Source organism: Camelina sativa, chromosome 2 (genome assembly GCF_000633955.1).
Source record: "Camelina sativa cultivar DH55 chromosome 2, Cs, whole genome shotgun sequence".
Taxonomy (NCBI): domain Eukaryota; kingdom Viridiplantae; phylum Streptophyta; class Magnoliopsida; order Brassicales; family Brassicaceae; genus Camelina; species Camelina sativa.
This window is the reverse complement of record NC_025686.1, coordinates 230,496-232,270: the sequence shown is the minus strand read 5'-3', so window position 1 is coordinate 232,270 and position 1,775 is coordinate 230,496. Positions and strand designations below refer to the sequence as shown.

The 1,775-nt window shown below is 40.1% G+C and overlaps 1 protein-coding gene across 3 annotated transcripts; it reads right to left on the bottom strand.

Annotated features, from left to right (window-relative positions):
• Nucleotides 137-1,767, bottom strand: LOC104711860 (ATG8-interacting protein 2-like). 3 transcript variants are annotated; one of them, XM_010428651.2, is made up of 3 exons: nucleotides 1,514-1,767; nucleotides 335-1,167; nucleotides 137-246 (listed from the first exon to the last, which is right to left on the bottom strand). In XM_010428651.2, exons 2-3 carry the CDS (start codon nucleotides 1,151-1,153, stop codon nucleotides 139-141), a joined length of 927 nt encoding a protein of 308 aa, XP_010426953.1. In that variant the 5' UTR covers nucleotides 1,154-1,167; nucleotides 1,514-1,767; the 3' UTR covers nucleotides 137-138. The 3 variants fall into 3 exon arrangements, with proteins under 3 accessions (XP_010426953.1, XP_010426944.1, XP_010426936.1); XM_010428642.2 differs by having other exon boundaries at nucleotides 335-1,188; nucleotides 1,567-1,767; XM_010428634.2 differs by having other exon boundaries at nucleotides 1,567-1,767.

Sequence of the window (1,775 nt, the reverse complement as noted above, 5' to 3'; positions counted from 1 at the left end):
AAAGCATATATGTACACAACCATACTCGTCAAGCCTTAGACGGCACAGCACTAAACAACATCCAGATCTTTATCATTACATAATGTTTTTTCCACCCCCAAACATTATCAAAGCTAATCACCTTATCTCGTCTTTGTTTTAACTGTCGTTATGGGAGCTGGCTCGGATGAATGAATCCCTTCGCTGTCCTCCTCCGACAAATGCTTGTTTCAGTCGAGAGATCGGCCCCATCAATCTTCCAGCTTTCTGCATAAACAAAAATTAAGTGTTAATCATCATCAGTTGAGGACAATTTCAATCAAGAGAGTGTAATTAGTAATCATCATAAACGTACCTCGTTTCCAATGGTAGATTCCCACTTGAGCTGCAAAATCTGCCACCTCTCTTGTTGCCAATGTTGGCCAAGAATCACAACTCCCATGACAGCTGCAGCAATGAAGATGGACCAAACAGTGTTGGTTTCTTTAGCTTGCGCAATCAGAGACGCAGCGCTTCTTTTCCACCAGGCTTGGCAAGGTGGGACATCATCATCATTCTTGTCATCTTTAGTAGTAGGATTAAGATCGGATGATGAAACATCATCAGATGGAGAGGAGGCGGAGGCGGATGGCTCAGTCGGTTCTTGAACAGGTTCACTCTGTTGTTCAAAACCAGAGATAGCTCTTTCATCGTCGAGAGAAGTCATGGCTGTCTTGTAAATGTTGTTGTTGTCATGGGTTTTGCCTCCTTTATCCTCGGAAAAGTCAAGTCCTGCAAAATCATTATCAGATAAATCCAAGCCCTTGAGACTCAAATCCCCACCATCTTTCTTGAGAGCAGACCCGGTTTCTTGCTCCACAGAGAATCCAAAATCCAACTTCTTACTAGGACCTTCGGTAAGCAGGTCACTAGTAGTAGTATCCGTCTGAAGCACATCATCAACAGAAGAAGTAGGAGTAGGAGGGAAAACAAAGTGGCGAGACATGTACAAAGGATGAGAAGTCTGAGCTGATTCGTGAAGAGGAGGAGGAGTAAGTGCATCCTTGTTGACATCATCCTCATGTTTCAGGTCGAGTGGTTTGGGACCAGGAGAAGCAGCGTAAGCAGAAGCAGTAAGGGAAACAACTTCCCAATCATTATTAGCACGCGTAGATGCATCATCTTTGTCAGCCATTTTGGTCAAATGATCTGTGATTATAAACAATAAAACTACTAAGTGTCAGATCCAATTACAACAAAAAAAAGCATACTATATGTTTCTAAAATTTCTAGAAACATAGAAGATCAAAACATATTTCATCAAATCAACTTTAATTGATTGTGAAACAATCAAGATAGTACTAAATTATTGTACACATAATAATTACAGAGGAGGAGGAGTTAAAACGAAGATGATCAAACCATCGGGAATCAAAGGCAACACATATTATATTCCAAGAAACCAAAACTACTCTCCTAAAACACTAAAACCTAATCGAAACAGAGACTAAAATGAGAATAATAATATAACAAAGATCGATGGATCAAAAAGTACAGAAGAAAGGGAACGATCGTTGACGGAAGAGACGGAGGGAGGTTACTACTCACTCAGAGTTAATAGGAGATGAGATCTGCGTGTAGCGATAAGATCAAATTATTATGGAGCAGCACGAGAAGACAAAAGAACGTTGCCGACGAAGAAAATAAGAAGAAGAAGAAGATGATTGTGATGAGACGACGACTGAGATTGATTTGCTACCAAAATTAATCGCCTCGATTTCTCTGCTCTATTCTCCTTTTTTTTTTTTTTTTTTTTT

Excerpts from the sequence above, each read along its gene's own strand:
- LOC104711860 (XM_010428651.2), bottom strand. The coding sequence starts at position 1,153 with ATGGCTGACAAAGATGATGCATCTACGCGTGCTAATAATGATTGGGAA. Across the intron at positions 247-334 it reads AATCTACCATTGGAAACGAG|AAAGCTGGAAGATTGATGGG; the intron begins GTACGTTTATGA and ends TTGTTTATGCAG.